Genomic DNA, 24546 nt, shown 5'->3' on the forward strand with positions numbered 1-24546 from the left:
AATCATGAATATTGTTTTAAAAATACATTTTAGAGACACTGACACAATGCAAAAATCCATTTATTTTAAACCCGACATTTGAACAGGCTCTGTTTTATTTGCACAAGTGTTATGAAAAACAGAAGTATTAGAGAGTCTACAGCACAGGTAAGAGATGACTGATAGCTAAATTGACAGAAGAAATGTTCAACAAAGATTATTTAAGACAACAAAAACTTTTAGCAGACATTGTACCCAAGTTTCTGACCATCATTTTAATATGACTTTGGCAGCACTCGAGCTCCCTGGTGTCATATCTACTACTAGATGTTGGGAACAAAATTAAGCAGTCTTACAGTGAATACTGAATTTGATAAGCAAATGTGTAAGAATAACCAGCATATCATGTTAGATGTTTAAAAGTTATACTTAACTTATTCTTTGCAAATATGTACACCTCATTCTTTTTAAAATAAAAAATATGTTTGAAAATATCTTTCTTGTGTCAGACACAAGAATTTTTTGGTATGGGTACTGTAACTCCAGGCAGAGGTTACTGGGTTTTTAGTTAGATTCTGTGAAGTGCAATAAACTGGAATGAACATGCTAAGTTAAACCAGAAAACATTGGCTGAACTGACTGGTTGCTGTTTGTCTTGAGTGAAGTGTGTGGGGCTGGAGTTTACCTCCTCACACAACAAGAGGCATGTCCTCTAGATCCCTGGGAACCTCCAGACAGGAATCTTTGGAGCACGAGCTCTGCATCTGACTGCCCTTTTCTTCAGGATCAAATGTCATTGCCGTGGACCCTCTCTCAAGTCCTGCATTTCCCTCTTCCTTTGCCTCTGGTATTTCAGCCTGGCGCTCTTCCTCCATCTTGCTGTCTGATCTTACCTCCTCAAGCATGACACTAGCATCACATGGCCCAACCAGTCCTCTGACTTCAGGCCGGTCAGTGCCCCAGTAGCCTGTACCGCTCACCAAGTCCATGTTGGACCTGGAGGTGCGTGGGGCATAAGCGCGGCGCTGAATGAGGCAGACCTGGCATGCCAGTACCACGGTGGCAACTAGCAGACAGACAATCAGCCCCCCTGCTGAACCTATAGCAATCAGACCCATCTCTGTGTCGATCAAGCAGTCAGCACGAGTGCCATTGCTCTCTGTGTCAGGTGAGTTTGTGTGGCCAATGGTAGTAAAGCTGGGCTCCACAGCTGGGGCTGAGCTGCCACCTTGATCTTCTGTTTTGTACGAATTTGGCTGCAAGGTTGAAAGGTCTTGGTCTGCATCCGTAGGACAGAACGGCAGCTGGTTGAGCAGAAGAAACAGCCAGAGAGAAGTTCTGGTGCCTTCCATTATGCTCTGAAATTAAGAGCGGAACTGTAGGCTTAGTGCATCACTTAAAACATTCACCTAAACTGTTAAAGGTGAATGTAAATTCGCAAAATCACTCAAAGCTCTGATGAAGCCACTACTCAATTTCTTAAATGATGCCATCGCACAAAATTCAGACCAAAAAGTTGATTTTACAATTAAGTTTGCCCCTTAATGATTTTAAAAGTTTCATTTTTAATGTGAGCGTGATCTTGTATTGACAATACTTACTTGCAGTCTTATGTGGAGGTCTTGGTGGAAGGATGGAGTGAGACACCTGCTGCAGACAGGCTCTTGAGATGCTCTGAACTCACTTCCTGACCCCCTCTCTGGGTCTTTTTCTGCTCTGGTTATTTTGGGGCCTCTCGCTGATACCACACACACTGAAGAGCTCTTACAAGAAAAGACAGACACAAAAAAATTTTCTCAGAACCCAAATGGCTGTCATTAGTGTCACATATTATGCTTTAAACAGGCTCATTTAGGCAGGCTCATGTACACAACTAACCCCAAACACAATAATGCATTATAAACTGAATTTTAATTTGACCTGGCTAATTTTTTTAATCTCTTTTCCTCAGGTTCAAAACAGGCCAGATCAATGGTGACCTGCTCATCTACCATGTCCTCCTAACTCTCAAACCCTACTACGCTAAACCCTATGAGATTGTAGTAGACTTAACACACGTAGGACCCAGCAATCGCTTCAAAACCGACTTCCTGTCCAAGTGGTTTGTGGTCTTTCCTGGCTTTGCCTACGAGAATGTATCAGCTGTCTATGTCTACAACTGCAACACCTGGGTGAGGGAGTACACTAAGTACCATGAGCGGCTACTGACAGGCCTGAAGGGCAGCAAGCGTCTCCAGTTCATTGACTCTCCAGCTAAGCTGGCAGAGCACATCGAACCTGACCAACAGAAGCTGCCCGCAGCCACACTAACCTTGGAGGAAGACCTCAAAGTGTTTCATAATGCCCTCAAGCTGGCCCATAAAGACACCAAGGTCTCAATAAAGGTGAGGATGCAGCCAGCACATAGCAGTTTGTACTAAGAGGTGCTGAATACCTTATAGACTAAAAGAATTAGATTAGAGAAGGTATGTTCATTAGAGAAATTCAAGCAACCCTTGGGTTTCCTAAGTGTGTTTTCTTGTTGATCAGGTGGGCTCGACGGCAGTTCAGGTGACCTCAGCTGAGCGGACCCGTGTCCTTGGACAGCCCGTCTTCCTCAATGACGTCTACTACGCCTCAGAGATTGAAGAGATTTGCCTGGTGGATGAGAGCCAGTTCACCCTCACCATGGCCAATCAGGGCACACCACTCACATTCATGCATCAGGAGTGTGACGCCATCGTCCAGTCCATCATCCATATCCGGACACGCTGGGAGCTGTCACAGCCTGACTCCATCCCACAGCACACCAAGATCCGACCAAAAGATGTACCTGGCACTCTGCTTAACATTGCCCTGTTGAACCTGGGCAGTTCTGACCCAAGCCTCAGGTCAGTCCCGTTGGGCACTTAACAGTTATTCTGGACCCAGAAAAACACAGTAGCCTCACCAACTCAGTAAGAAAAATGTGAGGCTGCATATGAAAAAGGGGTCTCCATGTATTTGAGACACCAAGGGTTTTCTTCTTGCCAAACAAGTTGTAATTTCTGCTGTGGACACTTCTCAGGGGGAAGAATTAACAATTCAGTGTAAAAAGTAAAATCCATATTGTTGTCTAAACTGCAGCAGCACTTGCTTTTGTATCAGGATTGGTAAGTACCAAAATTTGAAATTTGTTTTAGGAAACAACTGTTAAATTATCTTGTGTGGTTTCAGTTCCAACTTAAATGACACTACACAGAGAAGCTGTTAAAACTTGAAAACAGTTTTTTGCACTACTCTTATTGACAGAGTCTAACACCTCTTACTTGTTGTCTATCCCACATCCAGGTCTGCTGCATACAATCTATTGTGTGCTTTGACCTGCACCTTCAACCTGAAGATAGAGGGTCAGCTGCTGGAGACATCAGGCCTCTGCATCCCTGCCAACAACACCCTCTTCATAGTCTCCATCAGCAAGACTCTGGCTGCCAATGAGCCCCATCTGACACTGGAGTTTCTGGAGGAGTGCATTTCAGGCTTCAGCAAGTCCAGTACGTCTATTTAACACAGCTGCCAGGAGACATACACATGCTCTCACATGCGTGTGTGTGTATCCACCTTATTCCTAGCCCCCATGATCCGTTGCGGGAATTATATGCGTGACTTCCACCATTGAATCGAAAACGGTAATTTCCAATGGTAACACTGAGTCTGTTAAATGGGATCCTACATTTCCCATGATGCAAGCAATAGCAGCATTTTGTTAGACCGTCTCTGCCAGGTAAATACCCTCGTCTGTCAAACTGCAAATTTGACAAAGCTCCTCCAGAGCCACCGAAGACACTGTACAATGGTTTAAACATGCTGAGTGAGTATTCGTCATTCTGAGTTAATGGGGAAAGGTGTTTTTGCACAGTAAAAGCAATTATCGGAAGTGCATTGATTAGTGTTGGTTTTCCGTTGCAGGTATTGAGCTGAAACATCTCTGCCTGGAGTACATGACACCCTGGCTGCTCAACCTGGTTCGTTTCTGTAAGCACAACGATGATGCCAAGCGTCAGCGTGTCACTGCCATTTTGGATAAACTCATCACCATGACAATCAATGAAAAGCAGATGTATCCCTCTATCCAGGCCAAGATCTGGGGCAGCCTAGGCCAGGTGAGTCTACCACACCAATAGCCTTACAAGTCAAACTGTGTTGTGGATTTGGCCTCTACTGTAACTTTCTCACTGTGTCCCCAGATAACAGACCTGCTGGATGTTGTGTTGGACAGCTTTATTAAGACTAGTGCCACGGGAGGCCTGGGCTCCATCAAAGCAGAGGTTATGGCTGATACTGCAGTGGCTCTGGCTTCAGGGAATGTCAAACTGGTCTCCAGCAAGGTGAGCTAATACATTCTGGAATAGTGTCTGCAGGGTTACCTGTGCTCAGCACATATTTTATCATAGACATATTTTATTGATGAAGTCTGAAGCTGTTCGAGGCTGAGAAATAAAGCCAAAGCAGAAGTGCCAAAAACTGCCATTCTTCTAATGGCCACTAGAGGCTGGCTCCAAAGCAGAGTCAGTCCCCATAGACCCCCATGTTTAAATGCCCAACCTTACAGCAGAAATAAACATGTTTACAAAAAAACAGCGTTGGTCTCTATAGCTATTTTCAACATTTATGACAACTGTACAGGGGGTGAATTTTTGTATAGCTCACCCCTTTACACTTTATTAAGGCCCAAAGTTGTGCATATTTAAGGGCAGGGCTGCTTTGAGTGACAGACTGCAAGGCCTCACCACAATCTGTGAGTCAGATCCACTCCTCGCTCCTTTACAGCTCTAGCCTCTTGTCCAAATATGGTCACTTCTGGCTTCAAAAAGCCAAGATGGGGATGGCCGAAATGCCAAACTCGAGGCTTCAAAACAGTAGTTCACAAAACAGTGGGTGATGTCACAGTAGCGACGTCTATTATTTGTACAGTCTATGGGTATTAATGACCTCTACCTTGTCAGAGGAGACTTCACGTCTGTTTTTTTTTTTTTTTTCCACCCAGTGATCTGAGTGTTTGTGAGCAAATACCTCAACCTGTCATATATTCATATAATTCAACCTGTTTTGAAAGCCTCTACATGGTGTTACCCCTGTTTATTTGTTTGTAATAATTTCATACTTGTTGCATTGTATTCAGTTGGCCAAATTCAAAAGGTCATCGTCTTTGTCAAATAACATCAATAGCAGAGAATCATTCGCAATTAGAATCCCGCCAACTTTTAATGAATGGAAGCCATATGAAAGTTGGAGGAATGAAGTGGCAATTTGGACCAAAGTCGAGGCCGGTTCTACGCAGGGGCAAGAGGGGGCAATGCCCCCTCAAACAAATGTCTTGCCCCCTCACATCAAATCCGCCGAAAAAGGCACAAAACAGAAAAGTTTTGTCATCTGTCTCCTAGGGCTGGGCGATGTGGCCTAAAAAAAAAATCTCAGATTTTTTCACAACAAATCCGATTCACGATGTAAATCGATTTTTCAGCTCTAATTAAAATCAATTTTCAGAAAAATATTTGCGGCCTGGTAGCATGTATCTGGGCTCCAAAACTTTCAGCATGTGAATAAACCCTGGCTTTTCCACGGGAAATATGGGCACCATATCTCTTGCAAGATACATCACGACTGCATCCGTGATCGCTTTCCACCAGGTCCCTTTCTCATCATACGGCAGTGTTTCCCCTACCATTATATTGAAGGTCAAGTTAGTGTTATTTAATTTTGTTTTCTATATAGCTCCAGATCACAACAGAAGTCATTTACAGGTCTATACCCTGTCCTTTTATCAAACTAACTAAAGAGCCTTATGTTATTTATCTTGTTTACACAACGGCATGTCAGTTCTGTCTGTACATGGTGCACGTTTACAGTCCTCCTCTGCTCTGTGTCACGCACGGCGGAGTTCGGCCCCAATGCGCGCACACACAGACATGTGCACGCGCACACACATACACGCGCACACACACAGACACAGGTGAACACACTAGAGCGCAGCTCAGGATGCATTTTCCGGAGTCAAGACAATTATAACTGAGCCTGGCCCGAACCTGCAGCACGGCACCGAACACACAGACTATGGAGAGGAGCCTGCGTCCAGGCGTTGTCACGTAAATAACAAATTCAAGCATAGGGGAATAAGGATATTTTCATAGGGAGCAACACCTCTCCCACTCGGCAGCATGCCTCTGTTTGAGGTGCTGCAGTAAATTGGTAGTACTGCTACCTTGGGTCGCAACAGCCTTCAAACACACTTTGCAGCAGGGTGCTGTTTATTCTGTCTGACGCCACAAAACCGAACTCGTTCCCTTTCTTGAGAATGAGGTATTCCCCGCTCGCTGCCATGATGTTTGTGTATCAAGTGCGTGGGGGGGCAGGGGGGGAGCCCACTCTGAACTACGGGTGCCCAGCGGGGAGCATCAGTGGCGGATGTTAATCAACCTAAACTACAAATTTGAATTAATCAATAAAATTGATTTATCGCCCAGCCCTACTGTCTCCACTCCACTCCGTGCTGTGTGCTGGCTGTGTGTGATCTACTGTCTGCAGTCAGCAGAGACCCTCCCCCCAGTAAACACCCAATCACTATTTAGTATGCAAATGAGCCAAGATGCATCGGCGTCAGGTTTCTCAGTCTCAGTGAGGCAGAATGCAGCAGTAAAGTGAAGCTCTGTTAAACTCGTCGTAGCGTCTCATGTCGTAAGATACTTAATATATAGTTAACAACAAAAAAGCAAAAGTAAATGTAGCAGTGTGAGCCTGTCAGTGCGAACGTTTCTTCAATCACACAAGCACAGTGAGAGATGAGTGCCTGCTGCATGTCACATACTGAGGACAAATGCCCTGTATGTGCCAGACCCCTACATAAAGCCCCGCCCAGCCTCTAGTTAGTCAAGTCAAAATTTATTATAGCCCAAAATGACAAAAAATGCCTCAATGTGCTTTATATAAAAACACATAACATAACATAACAAATAACACAACAAATAAAATATATAAAAACAAGTGAAATGACTATGTAGAACAAAATAAACAAACAAAACAAAATGAAAACAAAGCAAAAAAAAACAAAAATAGCATTGGCACTTGTATATATTAAAAACTAAATATAAATTGATGCGCACAATGACTGAGTAGTAGTAGATAACCATGATGTAGTATGTAAGGACAGAGACTATGTGATGTTAAAGGCAGATGCAAAAAGGTGTGTTTTGAGTTTACTTTTGAAGGAATCGACTGTGTTGACTTCACGGATTTGAATGGGAAGGCGGTTCCAGAGGAGAGTGGCTCGGTATGAGAAGGCTCTACCACCTTCTGATGATTTATTAATTTTGGGGATGGATAGGAGACCGACATTATGGAATCTTGGAGGCCTGATTGATAAACATGGAGTAAGTAGAGATGATAAGTAGGATGGTGCAAGTCCGTGTAATATTTTATAAGTTAAAAGCAGAATCTTGAAGTCCGATCTAGTGTGTACAGGGAGCCAGTGTAATGAAATGAGAACAGGGGTGATATGGTAAGATTTTCTGGTTCTGATTAATATCCTGGCAGCAGTATTCTAAATGAGTTGTAGTTTCCTAATGGTTGAATTGGGTAAGCCAGAGAAAAGTGTATTGCAATAATCTAATCGGGATGAGACAAAAGCGTGAACCAGTGTTTCTGCATCAGTCATGGAGAGAATGGGACGAATCCTGACAATATTGCGCAGGTGAAAATATGCTGTTTATGTTATATTATTAATATGGTCTTCAAAGGAGAGATTAGGATCGAATAAAATACCGAGATTTCTAACACAGGGGCTTTGTGAATTGATAGTACCAGCTAAGTTTAAGGTGAGATTGCAGAATTTGTTTCTGATGTGCTTTGGACCTACGATTAACATTTCAGTTTTTTCAGTATTTAAGAGAAGGAAGTTTGACGACATCCATTGTTTGATCTCTTGTATGCACTGTTCTAGGTGGATCAGTTGATGAGAGGTGTCAGGCTTGATGGATATGTAGAGCTGAGTATCATCTGCATAAAATTGGGAACCTAATTTGTATTTATTGATTACCGAGGGGTAGCATGTAAATAGTAAAGAGAATGGGACCAAGCACAGACCCTTGTGGTACACCATAATGGACCTTTTTGCATTCTGAAGAGCAGTTATTATGAAAAACAAAGTGAGATCTGTCGGTAAGGTAGGATTTGAACCAGGCGAGAGCAGAGTCGGTGAGTCCTATGTAGTTTTCTAGATGGTGAAGTAGAATATGGTGATCAAGTGTGTCAAACGCTGCGCTGAGGTCTAGTAGCAGCAATACTGAAGCTGAGTCGGAGTCGGAGGAGAGTAGTAAATCATTGACCACTTTTGTCAGTGCAGTTTCCGTACTATGGAATTTTCTGAAACCGGATTGATGAGGGTCGTATAGATTATTGAAGGAGAGGTGATCAGTGAGTTGTTGGGCTACTGCTTTTTCTAGGATTTTTGAAAGAAAGGGGAGATTTATAATTGGTCTGTAATAATTGATCACATCAGGGTCCAGGTTATGTTTCTTGAGTAGTGGCCTGATTACGCCTGTTTTGAAAGATGCAGGTACTGTTCCAGTGGTAAGAGAGCTATTAATTATATGTAGTAGTAGTAGTGGGCTAAGAATTGGGAAGAGGTCCTTAATGTACTTAGAGGGAATAGGATCCAGTAGGGAGGTAGTGGGATTGGAGGAGAAAACCAGTTTAGAAAGAGTTTCATTGGAAATTGTCTCGAAGTGAGTGAGTTTGCAAGGTGAAGACAGGTCGTATGAAACCGCCATGTCCTGGGTGGGAGATGGGAGAGAGAGAGGTTATTGCTTTTCTGATGTCAATTTTAGTGGTGAAAAATTCTATGAAATCAGAAGCGGTATGAGGAATATTACATATAGGGGATGGTTTACATGTTAATTTAGCTACAGTGTCAAAGAGAAATTTTGAGTTATTTTTATTATTTTGTATAAGTTCAGAAAAGTAAGCTGTTCTAGTGGCACTAAGAGTGTGTTTATATTCATGAAGGCTGTTTGGCCATTCAAGCCAAAAATTATTTAGCTTGGTTGATCTCCATTTATACTCGAGCTTTCTGCATTTTTGTTTCATAAGCCGAGTGTTTTGATTGTACCAGGGGGATGGTTTTGGTCTTATTTTTCTGTTATAGAGAGGGGCGACGGAGTTAAAAGTATCCAGTAGTGCAAAATTGAAATTTTCCATGAATTCATTTAGGCAACAGGACTGATCCATGGTGGTGATAGTTGATTTGAGTTTCTTGGCAAGTTTATGAACAGTGGATAAGTCCGTGCATCGGGGAGTATAGATTTTAGAGTGGCTAATATGACGATTAGAGATTAATGTAATTTTAAAGGTAAAGAAATAGTGATCTGAAAGGGCAGGTAGGTGTGGTGAGATAGCTAGATCTGTGAAAAAGAGGCCACGTGTAAGGATCAGGTCAAGTGTGTGACCACAGAAGTGAGTGGGTTCATTGATTTGTCGTGTCAAACCAGTAGAATCGATCAGGTCTAGAAAAGCTGTACTGAGTGGTTCAGATTTATCGTTAATATGGATATTAAAATCTCCCATAATTAAAAAATTATCAGATCGTGTCAGCATGTCACAAAGAAAGGTAGAAAACTCTGATAAAAACTGTGAGTAGGGCTCTGGTGGTCGATATTAAATTGCTATATGAAATGACTATAGCTTGGAATGCATAACAAGTACTTCAAAGGATGTAAAAACGGTGATGTTTCTTGGATTTAACTGAAGAGAACTGGATTTATATAGCAGCAACGCCCCCACCTCTTCTTGATTCACGTGACACTTGTAAGCTTGTGTAATTTGGGGGTGATGCCTCATTCAGACTTAGAAAGTCATTTGGTTTTAGCCATGTTTCACAAAGGCCCATTAGATCTATGTTATGGTTATTGATCATGTCTTGAATAAGCAGTGATTTAGAGGACAGTGATCGAATGTTAATAAAGCCTATATTCAAAGTAATACTTTGCAAATTGGCAGAGGATGAACAAGAGGAGGGCTTAATGTGGATAATGTTGTGATGATTTATAGCATTGTTACTTTTATGTTTAATATCCCGGTTTTCACTGATTATAACAGGGATATGACTGTTGTAATGAGGTGGGTGAATATCCATATTGCAGGGATGCACAGGGATATGACAGCTGTCATTGGTGATCTTGTCATCTGAGTGAATTAAAACAAGCGATGAGCCAGCAGGATCCTCACTATCCAGATTGGGTAAATTTGGAGTTAAAGTGAGGTTATTAGGATCATGATGGGATGAAAGTCAAGAGTTAAACGCTATGTGATTATTGAAATTTGACACAAGTGTCTTGGTCCATTTCCAGTTTGGGTGTAAATTGTCGGTTTTGTATAAGTCACCCTTAGACCAAAAAGCGTCAAAATTGCTGATAAAACCACTGGTGGAGCCCAAAAAGTTGGCTAAAACGTTCAGATGAGGATGACAAAATGGGAATAGGACTGGAAAAGATGCAGCATTTGCCTAGGCTTTCAATGGTTAATGCGAGTGACTCAATCTCATGCCGGAGTTTGATTGATTGTCTGGTTGTGACGTCATTCGTCCCACAGTGCAACAGTACAGTGTGGACGGAGGGGTAAAGTTCAAACAGCATGGGTTACAGTTCAATGAAATCTGCGACTCTGCCGCCAGAGAGGCAGCGTTACAGCTGCTGTACATGGAGAGTTTAGGTGGAAGCTGGCGATTTACCAGGCTAACTTAGCCTGAGTGTCAGACTGAAGCTCCCAGAAGCTTCAGTCTGACATGGCTTCCATTGAAGGCGATTTACAAGGGGGAGGGAATTTGATTTTTCCCTAACCAATCAGTAGAGATCAACGACTCACCCAGAATCTGACGTCATTAGTATCCATGCCTCGGGGGTGCCGAAAACAAGCGAGCATTGCCCATTTAAAATGTCTCTGTCGTCGTGCATGCCCAGCTGCATCGCCGTTAAATCCAGTTTAGTAGCTTCCTTAATTTGGTCCTCCATTAACGCGAGTAGTGGCGAAATACCTCGATAGCATCGTTAATGTGGTCTGTAGGATCTGTAGCGGTCGCCATTGTTGCTATCCTCACCAGTTACCCACCAGCGCACAGCGTGGCGCTGATTGGCTAATCGCTAGACCCCCGGCGTTCATTGGTCCGTCCATCGTTTGGACGAGATAAATCGCAAATTCATTGAAGTATGCCAGACCAGAGATGCAAGTCTACTCAGTTGAGTGGGCGGGGTCTATGGTCTGGAACCAGGCTAGGGCTAACTGTATTAGTCACATTGGCACTGCAGGGGGAGGTGGCTTCGTTATCAGACAGCTGTGTGGAAAAGGGGGTGTTGGCTGCATCAGTAGCTTGTCCTGGAGCATGAGTGTTTTTTACACTGGGGTCAACACTACACCTGGATAGCTGAGCTGAAAGTCTGGGATATTTACTAATGGGAGAGCTATCTCTGGAGTTGGGATTATGCGGAGAGCGGGGTCTTTTCAATGATGCTGTAATTTGTTTGGCTACGGGAGTGTGAGAAATGTGTGGGGAAATTGGGTCGGACTTGTCGGCGGCTTCACGAGGGGCGAAGTAGTTGAAGAGCTGAAGCGGGCCATCTTCTCCACTTGGATCGTAAAGAGGAAGGGAAATTTTCCTCGTGCCCCTCACCACCAATGTCCAGGAAGAGCAACCGGGAGCAGGGGATTCATTGTCCGGCGATTCCAGACAAGCCAGCCGGGAGGAGAGCTCCGTCTGTCGCTGGAGAAGTTAAATGATAAGGGACTCAATGGATTTCAACTCAGTTTTTATAGCCTATCTGTGATTGTTGATGACGCAGCCATCATTCGGGAGAAGACTTCAGTCGGATAAACAGAAGTGCTGGAACAGGTAAAGTGATTTATTCTGGTTAATCCTTGAGTGACGGTAACTGTTCATATAACGTTAGTTCACAGTCAGTGCCAGCAGGGAGATGGGATGTACTGTAGTATGTGGCTCGCAGTTAGGCTGGTGAGGTGAGGTGATCCGGAGACTGAAAGCAAAGAAAACAGAAAAAACTTCGGCAGCAAAGTTGATTGTGTGGCTCCGTTGTTTACTTTATGGTGACTGTAGCAGTTTGAAAACAACCACCATATAAGATGTTGTGGTCCGCAATCAGGGACAGCAGTAAGAACAGTAAACTGGAAACCAAGAGTGTTTTCCGGAAATAAAACTTACCGGCAATGGGCCCGGTAAAGGGCCCGGTTGTGGTGATCCAGCTCTTACCATTGGTATAGATCGAAAAGTGGCTGAAGGTATGTCGTTTGCTACTCAGCGGCATATACCAATCCCCAGACTGGCATACAGATTCTCAGAGTGGTATACTGCTATTATGCCACTGTTATTCCACCGACTCACAACGGTATGTGCCACTTGAGATTGTTATGGCACTGAGAGACTGTTGGATGGGTACCGCCCCCTGATGAATATGCAAATGTAATGCCACTGGGCTGGTTTGACGACAAGTACTGCCGTAAATGTATACATTTTTTTGTCTTTATTGACAATATACAATATCACGTCTCAGCCTAAAGAAATGATCAAAATGAGTGAACAAATTTAATGGTGAATTGTGACACATTCATTTTATATCTTAAAATCAACGTTTGCATCCCAGTTGGTGGCCACTAGCATCATATACACGACATATTCCTCTGGCTCATCAGTGGTATGTCCATGCCTAAAGGCTTATACCGCTGGAAGTGTCCATGCCTAACAGCTTATACTGCTGGAAGAGTAGCGGTATGTCCATGCCTAAAGGCTTATACCGCTGGAAGTGTCCATGCCTAACGGCTTATACCGCTGGAAGAGTAGCGGTATGTCCATGCCTAAAGGCTTATACCGCTGGAAGTGTCCATGCCTAAAGACTTATACCGCTGGATCAATTGGTATATCGATGCCCAAAGGCTTATACGCTGGATCAGTGTGTCGACGCAGGACATTATGGTGCTGAAGCAGGAGTGGTGTGTCGTAGCAGGGGCGCAGTGTTGGCTGAATGAGACTTGTGATATTCAAGGACATATGCTGCTGCATAGACATGAGTAGAATAGCATGATCCAAGACCTAGATGAAACATAGGAGTAACAATTAAATTGAGACACAAAAATTCCAACATTTCTTTTCACAATAAGTATACAGTAAAAGTACAGTAAAACTACCAGGTGATTATATATAAAAATCACCTGGTAGTTTTACTGTAACAAGCACATGCACACACACATATACAGACATACATACATACACACACGCACGCACACACACACATTGATTGACAATAGTTAGAAAATATCTCAATGTATAGTAAACATGATACATAATATGCCACAATGGTTGATGTTCTGCGAAGTAGATTTTATATGAAGTAATGTATTATTGTGTTCTCCTAATAATGAAAACCTGTCACTAAGTATTGTTTTGTTGGTTGACTCAAAGTTTCTGCTATCGATTAGTCAGACTGGCTATGGTGGCTGGGCTAACATTAGCCATGTTAGCTAAGGCTAGCGCTTTCATTAGCTTTAAGTAGTTTATAGGTGGACATTTAGACATATTACTTTACTATCATATCGTAAGAGTCCCACGTATAATTACTGTCTATATGCGTACATCCCAACAACATAACATACATACGTTCCTTTACTTGCGGTAAAGTGTTAAGTTATCTATAAAGACAAAGTACTTGTCGTCAAACCAGCCCAGTGGCATTACATTTGCATATTCATCAGGGGGCGGTACCCATCCAACAGTCTCTCACTGCCATAACAATCTCCAGAGGCACATACCGTCGTGTGTCGGTGGAATAACAGTGGCATAATAGCAGCATACCACTCCAAGAATCTGTATGCCAGTCTGGGGATCGGTATATACCAGTCTAGGGATCTGTATGCCAGTCTAGGGATCGGTATATGCCGCTGAGCAGCAATCGATATACCTTCAGCCACTTTTCGATCTCGGCACTACTGCCGATATCAGGCGAAGGTATGTAGAAGGAGCGTGAAGGATTGCAGGCTCGAATGACGGTGGTTAAAAGCCGGTGTTTTGGTGGATATAGGCCAACGTGAGCCGCTCGTGAGCCATAAAAACATCTTAAAATCCAAGTCTGATGGTTAAATTCCTGAGTGTGTTTACACAATGCGGTCATAAACAACAATAATCTAAAGACTGTATCCTGTAAAATGAGGCTAAAATTGAATACAACTCGGTGTTTCTCGGAGCTTCTGATGGGTACACACAGGCGCCGACACATGCGCAGTCACTCTCTGCACACTGTTTTTTGATAATCACAGCGATTTTTACAAAGCTTTTATTAACTTTTCACTCCTGCAGCTTTCAGTAGCTCAAAGGAGAGTGGAGTGAAGAGAAATCTGTTAAATTGCTAACCAAAAAAAAAAAAAAAAGACTAAAAAACCCAAAACAAAACAAAAAATATATTAAATGTTTTGCTCTAGCCTATATCTGTTGTGTTTGTTAGTTCTGTTAGTTTGAGAAGTTGTTTTTTATAAGACTAGCTTTGGTAAATACTGGCTATAGTGAGGTTATTGTAATTATTAGGTTCAAATTTATTTGATATGTCTAGATGCCTAATGGCCATCCAGTAAGATAAATTTTAAGATGGTTGTGCAGGGATGAAGGATATTTTTATTTTATTTTTTCTTAATTTTTATTTTATTTTTTTATTTATTTTATTTTTCAGTTTTCCTCCCTGAGGGATTGCCACCTTATTGTGGTCAGGGGGTTTGCGCGCCTCAGTGACCCTAAGAGCTATACCAGCAGGAGCTTAGTCTTCAGGTGGGACACCCAAGTTGGACAGGTCTTAGGGTAGAGGCCTGACAAAGTGCAATCCATAGGCCCGTTTCTACCGCAGGAACTTCGGGGTAATTTTACGGGGCCGGGGCCGTTGGTGCGTGTCTCCACCGCAGGAACTACCCCAAAAGGACAGAGTTCCGAAACTTTTACAGGGGCTAAACAAGTCCCTGCCTCGGAGTAGATACTCAGAACGGCCCCGAGAAACTCCTGGATGGAGCTTAGGGATTACTTGGTGCTGATTGGATATACACAAGGCGGGATGTGACGTTTTGTAAATAACAACATGGTTATCGTAGTTTAGCTAGGCTAACCGTTAGCTGTTAGCGGTGTCTGTAATAACTCAATAACTGGTCCATGAAAAAAATATTTTTTCCAGCGGATATCTTAGTTACAACATGATTGAGCTAGCAAAGCAGTTTTGTGTTGCTATGTGTGGTATTTATTCAGTTTTGGGAAATCAAGATGTCTAGAAAGCATCAGCTGACAGGGACAGCTAACAGCAGCAGTAAAGCTAACATCAGGACGTCATGTGTTAAAAGCCTCCTGTTGTCGGATACAACATGAAACTACTCCAGTTAGCTCAATCATGTTGTAACTAAGACATCCGCTGAAAAAAAACATTTTTTTCACAGACCATGACTGGAGTTATTACAGACACCGCTAACGGCTAACAGCGTCCCTACGCCCCTACATTGCCCCGGTCAAAATGGTCGCGCAACGATTACGTCACATACAGAGCCCGGTAACTTTACAGGGACCTTCCTTCTACTCCGCTCTCTCGGTGGAGACACGGCGGTTGAGAGGGCCGAGCGAGGAGACGTTCCTGTAGTAGTTCCTGCCCCCCCAGTTAGTACAAGGAACTTCTTCAGTGGAAACGGCCTCATTTCTTTAGGTTGGGAGTTGGACACACACAGCTAACAACAACCCAATTCCATTTAGAAAACACTGTTATCAACAACAAAACAAGCGGGAAGCACATTTGAGACCACGGTGCTTTGACACCCTCTATAGGGCACTCACACAGCATCCCCACATCTTGCGAGCGAGTGAGTGAGTGAGTGAGTGAGTGAGTGACCTTTATTTGTCAGCTCTACCTATGGCAAAAATGTGCTGGAGCATGATGCCCCCTTCACATTTATGACTGCCCCCTCATATATGCCTGGAACCGGGCTTGACCAAAGTTATAGAAGTTGAGAGCAAGTAAGCTAGTGCTTGCTGTGTTTTTGGTGCTGTTGGAAAGAGCAGATGAAACAGCAATAGAGCTGCCACTGTGAAGCTTTTTAGTTAAGCGATTATAAGGCTTGTTGTTGCTACTTAAATGACCAAGATGACACAGTTTTACAACAAATTAGATACTTGTACATGGTTCAGTGGTAGGTCTGGGCAATATGACTATGTGCAATATATTGATATATTTTCAAGCACGATATAGATTTAGACAATACAGTTTATATTGATGTAGGCAGTGGTCGAAATGTTAATTTTTAACAAGGGGGATGCAATGTAGCTTTGATTTTTTTGCATGCACACATCATCAAATATGACAGCACAGATGTGCAAAATTAATCAAGACAAAGAAAAATGGCATGACCTACACCTGCTGCCTTAAAAAAACACAAATAATGCAGTAGTATTGCTATTGCAATACAGACAAAAAACATTTTAGAATATAAATGAGAGTAATTCTGAAATAGCTGTGAAAATTAACCTTAGAGTCACTCTTATCCTATAGACATTTCCTTAGCCAGTTATAATTTCTCCTTACCTGTGAAGGCTTGGGCTGATAATTGGTGCTGCTGTCAGGTCCCTGTCCTGATACCTGCCTGGTTTCTCCCTGTCCCTGTTCTACAGTATCTATTGCAATAATATAGATAATAAATGTGCAAAGCAAAATTCGTAAATAGAATTAGGAATAGTAGTGGTGACATAGCTGTGGAAATTAATCGCACAGTCACTTTTGTGCTCTCTCAGCCAGTTAGAATCTCTCCTCACCTGTGAAGACCCTGCATGATCATCCTTGCTGGCCTCTGGTCCACTGTCTCCTCCCTGACCCTGCTCTTTCTATTGTAGCAATAAAGATTAAAAAAAATATGTGCAAAGCAATAGTGAGCACAAGTTCTTATTGAGGAGGAGTGAGTTTTTTCCTAGCATGAAACTAGCTAGCAAGGTATTTAACATAGGAAACATTAACATTAGTATTCTTGTTAACTAGCCTAACTTGATATATAGACATCTATTTATTAGTCATCATTTAGTTAACATCTACATGCAACAGCATTACTCAACTTACACGGTTTGTTTGGAAGAAACTGTACAAGGTTTTTTGCTTCTTGCTGGATGGTTTGCTGAACATAGTTAACACAGCGGCACTGCTCAGTAGCACACGTCTCTTGATTCTGATCACAACATGAAAGCATGCGTATGCGCCTAGCACTGTCTACTCATGGTGCATTTAAAGATGGCTCGGAAAAACACGTTACCACATGTTAAAAAGTGTGGGGAAGTGCGGGGGACATGTCCCCTGTGCCCCCACCCCCCTCAAATTACGTCCGTGCCTGCACACACAGATTCTAGATTAACAACGGGGATGCTTTTTGGTCAATTTTCTAAAAAAAGGATGGTATCCCCCCTCATCCCCCCTCAATTCGACCACTGGATGTAGGGTCAAGTTGCATTACATAATGCCGTTCTTCCAAAAAGCAAAGCATCTCTCCTCTTTCACACTCTCCGCACAGCTCCACCCCACACACCCCCTCACAAGTTCTCCAGTAACACTAAGAGAGACAAAGAGGTGCTGCTCTGTTTAATGTGTTTGTCAATAACTCCACAGTGCGACATCAGTCTATATCTTACATGTGCTACACTAAATCCTCAGATAAAAAACCTGCTGGATTTTGTCTCTGAATGTTGTCACTAAATGGTATTTGTCCTGCCCCCCCTCTACTGTGATTGGATGGCTGGGTAAAAAGTGACAGTAGTAAGACCAGCATTTTACCTAAAGCTTAACAGTTAAAAAAAAAGGCAAACATGCAGCGCTCAGTGCAGAATAGACGCTCAGCGCCTCGATGCATTGAACTGAAACATGAAACATGTCATGAAATGAAGAAGGTCTAACCTCATGAAAACTGAAAAAAACCATGAACCTAGCAGTTGTGGGGCTTGGCTCCCCTGGCTTGCTTGTGAGTAGCATGGTATTGGAATATTGCAGTTATCACGACAGCCCTAAACAGTAACAGAAATGGTGGGATTGGGATGATTTTAATTAGGACACTGGCATTGACACATTACTTGTGAACCTAATGATTTGTTTCTCAGAGAATAACAGGAAATGACAGGACCTTTGAGGCTTACTTGAGCTTTGATTGCATTTTGAGAGACAGTAGTTTATCTGTCTCTGGTCTGACAAGCTCTGGTCATTACTGTGTGAACATGATGGACAACTGAAGCAAGAATGTTCAATGCAATCACAAAGTGGTGGCAGCTGCTTAAAAAAAACTCTGAAGAAATATATTCAGCAGAAAAACAGAAAACATGATGATGCTTCATAAACCATTTGGTCATGCTTCTGCCGACAGACTACAAGGGCTTCCAAATAGTTAAGGTGACAGAGATACAGAATGTAATATCATCCCGCAAAAAGTTGTAGGTGACTGTGAAATGGGTCAAAGATAAAAATAAGAGTGAACCAAAGCCTGCTGTTGGCCTCCCACTGGCATCTTAGTATAATGAGACTTTGTGTGTGATTTACATTAAGTAAAACCAGGTGTGTAATATCTGTATGTTACTGACCAGTTCACACAGTTTAGTGGAGGCAGCAGTCTGACCACATAGAAACCTTCTGGAATAGTGAAACACTTGATGATGACGATGGTGAGATGAGAGATATGGCAGAAAACTTAAACACAGAAATAAAGATGACCTGCATACAGCCTATGGAACAACAGATTGCAGGAGCGACAAAACCAAACACTTACTGAGATCATAAACAAGGTAAAGACAAGTAATAGTTGTGACAATAACACTGCAATGGATCAGGCTCTTATGGAAAAGAGCACTATGCAAGTGTGCCCTCTGTGCTAACCAGTACACCCTCAGCTTTAGAGAGCACAGCAAAAAGTGAATGGATGGCACTAGTGCTGTCACAGTACCAAAATTGGGACCCACAGTACGAGACCAGTGAAAGTATCATGGTTCTGAGTAGTATCACGATACCACAGCAAAAATGAGGCAGACTTGCCTTTTGTCATTTATTAAAAGATAAATCACTTTTCTATAGTACATTGATATTTCAATGGACTAAATTACTTATTGACTTATTCATACTTCAAGAACAGCATCAATAAGTGATTAACATAGGGGGGTTCAAAACAAAATAAATAAATAAAATAAAAATCAACCAAAAATCAACCAGCCACCCTCCTCCTCTGACAAGTTAAGAACAGTCCCATAAGTGCGGTGAGGTTTGTGAACAGTTACCTGCCACAAAGAGAGAAATGTGAACGGCTCGTTTCTCCTCTGACACGTCACATACCTGTGTGCCACCACGGCTCTGTTGTTCAGGTATATCTGGGCAGTCATGACACCAAGGAAATTATTGGACCTGGAGCCGGTAAGCCGTTATCTTGCGCCACGGAGCACTATGGCCGCTGTATCTGTGACCCCCGTTCAACCAACAACCAGCAGGATTTGCCTTTCGTTTCTGCTGCTTGTTGAAATCTGGACACTCACCTTCTTGCGATTGGACTTTTAACTTATCCCACAGTAGTGGTACCATGAGGTACCATAGTACTACGGTACTCCAACATTATGGTATCATATGTACCGTGGAGTTTAAGTACTGCGGTCTACCGTTGGTATCAGTATACCGTGCAACATTAGATCACACACGCACATCACATCTCTGCTTTGCATGCATCAAGAAAGACTTTTGCAGAAGCAGAATGTTCAGAAAGAATATGGAGAGCACTGTGGAATGGGTGACAAAGGGTACTACAAGTGAGTAGATTATCCAGAGTGGAAAGGACCAGGAGTTGCCATCTATGAGGATGGTGCAGTGGTGTTTGTCAGGCATGGAGGGACCTGCATTAGGGTTCATTATCTCAGACTGAGAGAAGTAAATACAGAAAACAAGGATTGAGATGTCAAGAAGGATGATAGAGAAAATGACACAGACATAGAGGAAGGACAGGAGAATGCTGACAATAGCATAGAGGGCACAGAAGAAACAAGAACTGAGGCACAGCAGGGTTTGAGGCAAACGGAGTACTCAAGAGTGACCACTGGGATGCAGAATGAAGCAGAGCAGCACACAAATGACAAAGAGACACATAGTGATTCAGATCAGGGAACTGATGTCAGTCTGAAAATAGGACAGATGGTGAAATGCAGAGATAGAGACAGAGGTATTCTATACACAGCTTCACTCTTTGGACAGACAGGCAAAGCTACAGATGAATACAAAAACTGGTACAATCTGCTTTACATCGGGCCTACCAATATTGCTGGCACTACAGATTCAGTGGAATAGCGAATCTTCACGACTGCTACTAATACTAATACTACAGATGTTTTTGGAGAAAAAGAGGGGATAAAGAGTTGGAATGATAACATCATCTTTGAGGAAGGTAGGGGTGAGGATGAGGGACAATTCAATTCTATTCATTCTTTATTTCAGACCCAGGGGGATCCATATCACAATAAAAAAAAACCAGCAGAGTAAAAATAAGAAAGAAAAATAACACACAAGATACACAAAATACAAAGCCTTCCACAATGTTCAATGTCTAACATACAGACACGTTCGCCAGTGGTTCCACAGTCTGGAAGAAAATCTGACAGAATTGCGTACAGGGTTAGCCAAAACAGCGATTAAGTCGTTTTCTGACTCAGATGCCCTACACATAAATCCATACATCAGGTTACGTAGAACAGCAGAGCAGGTAGGTACCCCAACACTAACAAACATATGGCTTGCACTTGAGCTTCTTGAAGCTCTCAGCAGCAGCCTCATGCTGTCATTATAAGCCACTGTGAGTTTTCTGATGCTGCCTTGTTTATAACGACACCACAGGTAGAAGTGCATGTCTAACAAATGTGTTTGCACCCACAATAACACATATTGGATGAACACCAAAAGCACAGCTAAATCAGAGCAACAAAAGGACTCACCCACATGTGCTTCAGAGTCTCCTTTTCCATGGATATAGAATAAATCTGCATTTCTGCAGGGTATGGAAATCTTACATGACCTTTACATCAAGCCTCCAGCTGAGGCTGACAAACTAACATTATAGAAGGTCAAGAAGTGTGTTTATACTTTGGCATATGCCTCACTATACTGTTAGAGCAGGGAGAGCAGGAAGAGAAACAGACAGGTGATTCAGCTGGTGTTTTTTAGTGGCACGATCAGGACTGCACTATCATCCTTGCCTACAGTGTGAATGACTTCATATGGGGGAGCATACAAAGTTTCTCCTCAACAGTAAAACCTCATTGAAGATCTATATTCTAAGTTGGATGTGAGGGACTGTTGCACTCAATAATGAAATAATTTCCTGAAAATGTAATGAAAAATTGCACCTAAAAAAAAAAAAAAAGTAATAAAACCAAGTAATGTAATAACTTGACCAATAATAGGATCAAATGTCCCGATTGACATTGTGTTATCACAAAAGAACTGCACTGTAAACTGAAGTGATATCACATATCCAAACCCAAAATACATATTAAAGCTGTTTTGGTGTAAAAACGGGTTGCCATTACTAGAAATCTGGTAATAGTACATAAATACATTCAAACAGTAAAACCAAACTCCTCTCTACCCACTTCCTGCTTGTTGTCACCATCCTGAAACTATTAAAGGAGTTTGGTTGTACTGTTCAAATGTATTTGTTAATGTTAAACATTTATTGGTATTTGTTAGGTTTATAATGAGTGTGTAAACGCCCCTCTGCCCATGCAGGAGTTTATAAGATTGACTCAGGTGAAAAACAACATATAATGGAGACTGATCTGGGCCCCATTTCCCAGAGCCTTCGTAGTGCTATGTGCATCGTAAGTTGTATCTTAAGGTCTCACTTAAGCTTACAGGCTGTTTCCCAGAGTCTCCTTTGGTCTGAACCACTCGTAATGTCCCTTAGTGATGCGCTCTGTTCATCCTCTCTGCCTTTATTAGGCAAAAATTATGCTTTTTAAATGGACAATTGCAGTAAAATTCACATCTAGACTCCTTGCGCAAATTATACCATTAGTTTAAAATTAACTTCATGAAAAATAATAATGAATATTGAATATTATTAATATATAGGTTTATTTATCTATTCATACATTCATTCATTTATTTAATGGAGCTAACTAACTGAGCATATGTTTTTTCTGACGAGGCTACAGGCTGTAGCCCACCACTATATAATAATATTAGTAATAATGATAATAATAATACATTTTATTTGTATAGCGCTTTTCAAAACACTCAAAGACACTTAACAAAAATAAAACCCCCAAAAAACACATATACTGAATATCTGACAGATACTTGAGAAATTGATCAAATTGAAGTATAATGAGGCCGGCTGGAAACTAATCGAGTGAGTGGCACCAGCTATATAGGCAATCAAGCACGTCGCCTCTGCTTGCTTCATTGTAGACGAGATTATGGCTGCATTACAGCGTAGCATTAAGCTCAATCAACTGAACCAAAGGTGTCGCCGTCCGCGTAGACATTTGGTTCATGTTAATCATTTTATAAGGGCAAACTTCAGTCCGATAGATGACAGAGACAGTGCCATCCTGTCAAAATACCGGCTGCCACGTGAGGAGATTCTGAATCTGCCTGCACTTGTGTCCCCGCACATTTCCAGAGCTACCAAGTGCAGCTTTGCCCTCAGCCCAGAGGTACAGCTTCTGACAGCTTTGTGTTTTATGCAGTGGGTAGTTGTTTTGGAGGTGGCACACACACACACACACACACACACACACACAGCAATAAAACATGGATATGCTGCTGCTACAGGTGCCTATTATGTGACAACAGCAGATTTGCAGTCTGTACATTGACAGAAGTATTGCTGGAAAACCTATATGTAAGACAGACACTGGCACTGCAATGAAAGACGTTTGCAGTTATTAATGCTTCAATAACAAATGCATTATCGGTGAGCAGCAATCATAGCCTGAGTGTCAGACTGAAGCTCCCAGAACCTTCAGTCTGACATGGCCTCCATTGAAGGCGATTTACAAGGGGGAGGGAATTTGATTTTTTCCCTAACCAATCAGTAGAGATCAACGACTCACCCAGAATCTGATGTCATTAGTATCCATGCCTTGGGGGTGCCAAAAACAAGCGAGCATTGCCCGTTTAAAATGTCTCCGTCGTCGCGCACGCCCAGCTGCATCGCCATTAAATCCAGTTTAGCAGCTTCCTTAATTTGGTCCTCCATTAACGAGAGTAGTGGCGAAATACCTCGATAGCATCGTTATTGTGGTCTGTAGGATCTGTAGTGGTCGCCATTGTTGCTATCCTCACCAGTTACCCACCGTTGTACAGCTTGACATCAGCATGGCGCTGATTGGCTAATCGCTAGACCCCCGGCGTTCATTGGTCCGTCCATTGTTTGGACGAGATAAATCGCAAATTCATTGAAGTATGCCAGACCAGTAATGCAAGCCTACTCAGTTGAGTGGGCAGGGTCTATGGTCTGGAACCAGGCTACAGCAATCATGTTTCTCTGCTTCATCATTAATCTCCTTGTTTATAACGGTATGCGCATGTAAGTCATTTTTTAATGTGATATACTTCAGGCGTATTAGGACTGGGATTTTCCCAAAACGATGCCAAAACGCTCGTCTGGACGGAAATTTAGTTTTAAAGCGTTGATTTTAAAAATGCCTGTGTATGTGTGGACTAGGCTTCAAATAGATGAGCAGATGTTCTGTAAAAGGCATAGCCTCATTTATGATATAATATTTGATGGAGGTAAAATTATTATGGCAATACTTTTTATAGTACGTCAGGAAAATGTAATTTTCAAATTTGTATTTAACCTAATCCAAAATAACCACCCTTTGAAACAGGAAATATGATAGTCAATTAATTCATTCATTCTCATTTTTGAAGGTCGTTACATCAAGAACTTTGAATGTTTTGAAATGTTGGAGGGTTCCTTATTGTTGTAATTATGTTTTCGAGTGATCTGTCTGTCCCAGTCTTGTGAGTGTGATGTCTCAGGAACACCTTGAGGGACATTTTTATTATTATTATTTAGCACAGTCGTCAAGTTGGACTCAAGGATAAATGAATTAGGTTTTGGTGGTAAAAGGTCACTGTAACTTCACAAAATTACTGAAGAATTCTTATACCATGTATGACAACATTTCACACGAGTGATGATATTTTATATCTAAAGGTCATAAATTGAGGCCTGAAAGAGATGTGCGCCACTTCCCAATGAGATTGTAGAAATGACGTGTAAGAAGCATCATTAAATGTTTAATGATGCCTCTCACAGGTTTTATATCATTTCATAATAAGAATCAAATGTCACACATTCTGGCTCCATATGCATTTCTGTTTTTTCTTTTTTCTTTTTTTCTTTTTTTTTTTTTTGATGCTGCTGCTGCTGCTGATGTTTCGGCCTTTGGGCCTTGTTTAGGATCAACATTCATATCTTACCTAGTCTCGCCCAGCCAGACCTTTCTCAAGAAAAGAAAGGTCTGGCTGGGCC

At 42.1% G+C, this 24546-nt stretch overlaps 2 protein-coding genes across 6 annotated transcripts in view; one reads left to right on the forward strand and one right to left on the reverse strand.

Moving 5' to 3' along the window:
- nf1a (neurofibromin 1a) overlaps positions 1-24546 on the forward strand; it is a 286700-nt gene that overhangs the window by 223106 nt on the left and 39048 nt on the right. For all 5 annotated transcript variants that reach the window (XM_033632269.2, XM_033632273.2, XM_033632270.2 and 2 more), the window contains 5 exons: positions 1931-2363; positions 2509-2849; positions 3289-3491; positions 3907-4100; positions 4185-4325. In XM_033632269.2, coding sequence (XP_033488160.1) covers positions 1931-2363; positions 2509-2849; positions 3289-3491; positions 3907-4100; positions 4185-4325 — 1312 coding nt within the window. The remainder of the gene's footprint in view (positions 1-1930; positions 2364-2508; positions 2850-3288; positions 3492-3906; positions 4101-4184; positions 4326-24546) is intronic.
- On the reverse strand, positions 45-1714 carry LOC117260305 (uncharacterized). Its single transcript, XM_078166841.1, has 2 exons — positions 1581-1714; positions 45-1337 (listed from the first exon to the last, which is right to left on the reverse strand). The coding sequence occupies exon 2, from the start codon at positions 1329-1331 to the stop codon at positions 669-671; it is 663 nt and encodes a 220-aa protein (XP_078022967.1). The 5' UTR covers positions 1332-1337; positions 1581-1714; the 3' UTR covers positions 45-668.

The sequence above is a fragment of the Epinephelus lanceolatus genome, chromosome 4 (genome assembly GCF_041903045.1).
Source record: "Epinephelus lanceolatus isolate andai-2023 chromosome 4, ASM4190304v1, whole genome shotgun sequence".
NCBI lineage: Eukaryota > Metazoa > Chordata > Actinopteri > Perciformes > Serranidae > Epinephelus > Epinephelus lanceolatus.

Coding starts and splice junctions, on each gene's coding strand:
- LOC117260305 (XM_078166841.1), bottom strand. CDS start 1,331: ATGGAAGGCACCAGAACTTCTCTCTGGCTGTTTCTTCTGCTCAACCAG.